Genomic DNA, 1953 nt, shown 5'->3' with positions numbered 1-1953 from the left:
GGCTGCAGCGGTTGAGGGAACATCTCAGCTTTGGGGAAGGGCGGCATGTAGACGGGAGGGGAGGGAGCCAGGCTGTAGCCCTGGGACGTCACCGGGATGGGCAGGCCGGTGGGCACCAGGGACTGGTTCATACCCCCTCCGCCTCGTTGCCAAAGGGCAGCAGCAGCCGTTTGCCTTTCTGACGCCGGTTGCAGAACCAGACCCGCACCACCTGCGAGGGAGGGGAGACAGGGAAGGGTGAGGGGGGGCGAGCCCAAGTACTGTGCGGGAGACAAGGAGACCCTTCTGCTGGTGGCATCTCCACAGCCCCCCTGACCCCCAGCACACACCCTCCCTGCCACCACTCCTGCTGGGGCTGGGCTCGGGCAGGCTGACCTTGCTGTCAGCCCCAGCCACTCTCGCACACCTCCCAGTATGGAACTGGCCTGATGCGGGTGCTCAGGAACCGCGGCCATTCAGGCACCCACCCTGCAGACCCTCCCAACCTACGTCTTTGTCCAGGTTGAGGTCCTCGGCAATCTGGGAGATCTCCTGGGGACTGGGCTTGACGCACTTGCGGAAGAAGCTCTCCAGCGTCCCCTTCACGTTGGTCTCGATGCTGGTCCTGCGTTTCCTCTTCCGGGCTTGGGCCAACACTTGCTCCGCATTGCACATCTGGAAACGACAGAGGCCACACACCTGGTCACAGGGCTAGCAATGTCCCCACGGGGCTCTGGACACACACACGGCTGGCTGCAGAGGTCTGGGGACAGGCTTTGTTCCCATGACTGTCCCCTGATCATCACCCCACTGTGGTTGGGGCCATTCCAAGTGTTCCAGCACTGGTACAGCTGGCGCGAGGCGGATGGACACATCCTCCCACATCCCTCCAGGCTCCCCAGGAGCAGCAAGCTGCACCTCCAGCTCACCCAAGACCTCAGCAGGACCTGGCTGCTGAGATGGGAGCTGCCACACCTGTCACAAGGTGCCTGGGGGGCAGAATGCGAGGTCTCCCCAGCCTGGCAGAAGGCAATACACCGTGGATATGGTTCCCCCTACAGCCAGACCAAAGCTGTGGCAGCAAGATGCAGCTACCGCACAGGCTCCCCTCCTCTCTCCCAAAAACCATGTGTAAAAGGGAGAAGCTGCAGCTTGGTGGCTCGGGGGTGTGCAATAACCCCGCCTCCTGCCCTCCCCAGCCCTGTACCTCCTGCATGTTGTCCGTGTTCTCTGCCTCGTTGAGCCAACGCTGCAGCAGCGGCTTCAGCTTGCACATGTTCTTGAAGCTGAGCTGGAGCGCTTCAAAGCGGCAGATGGTTGTCTGGCTGAACATCTTCCCTGCGCAGGCAGGCAGGGCATCACGAACCCGGACCCCCCCCCCCCCCCCGGAACCCCCCCCCCCCCCAGCAGCCCCCCAGGATCCATTCCCCCCCCCCCCCACCACCAGCATCCCCTGTCCCTGCGGACCAGGAAAGGCATTCCCCCTGCTGTTTCAGCAGGGATTTCATGGAATCCCAGGATGGTTTGGGTTGGAAGGGACCTTAAAGCCCATCCAGTGCCACCCCCTGCCATGGGCAGGGACACCTCCCACTAGCCCAGGTTGCGCAAAGCCTCATCCAGCCGGGCCTTGAACCCCTCCAGGGATGGGGCATCCACAGCTTCTCTGGGCACCCTGGGCCACTGCCTCACCCCCCGCACAGGAAAACATTTCTTCCTCACATCTCACCTCAATCTCCCCTCTTTCAGCTTCAAACCGTTCCCCCTCATCCTGTAACTACACTCCCTACTCTCCCCATCTTTCCTGTCGTCCCCCTAAAGCACTGAAACGCTCTTAAAATAAGCAGCTGTAGCTATTTTAAACCAGTTTCTGATTATCAAACCCTCTCAGCGGGAGAGAGTGCTCAACCAGGGCTCAGAGCCCGGGGAGCCCAGGTGCTGGTGCTCACCGCCTCCTTTGCAGGTCGTTAAGGAGCA

The 1953-nt window shown here is 61.8% G+C and overlaps 1 protein-coding gene across 1 annotated transcript in view; it reads right to left on the bottom strand.

Annotated features, from left to right (window-relative positions):
* The window catches only part of LOC104468851 (POU domain, class 5, transcription factor 1.1-like), a 1435-nt gene extending 123 nt beyond the window's left edge, over positions 1–1312 (bottom strand). The window contains 4 exon segments of the mRNA XM_010083118.1: positions 4–133; positions 136–211; positions 490–654; positions 1187–1312. Of these exon segments, the coding sequence (XP_010081420.1) occupies positions 4–133; positions 136–211; positions 490–654; positions 1187–1312 (497 nt within the window).
* Between the last annotated feature and the right edge of the window lie 641 nt (positions 1313–1953).

Source organism: Pterocles gutturalis, unplaced genomic scaffold, assembly GCF_000699245.1.
Source record: "Pterocles gutturalis isolate BGI_N339 unplaced genomic scaffold, ASM69924v1 scaffold20215, whole genome shotgun sequence".
Taxonomy (NCBI): Eukaryota; Metazoa; Chordata; class Aves; order Pterocliformes; family Pteroclidae; genus Pterocles; species Pterocles gutturalis.
Note: the sequence above shows the minus strand (reverse complement) of the source record. Positions and strands in the feature narration are given on the sequence as shown.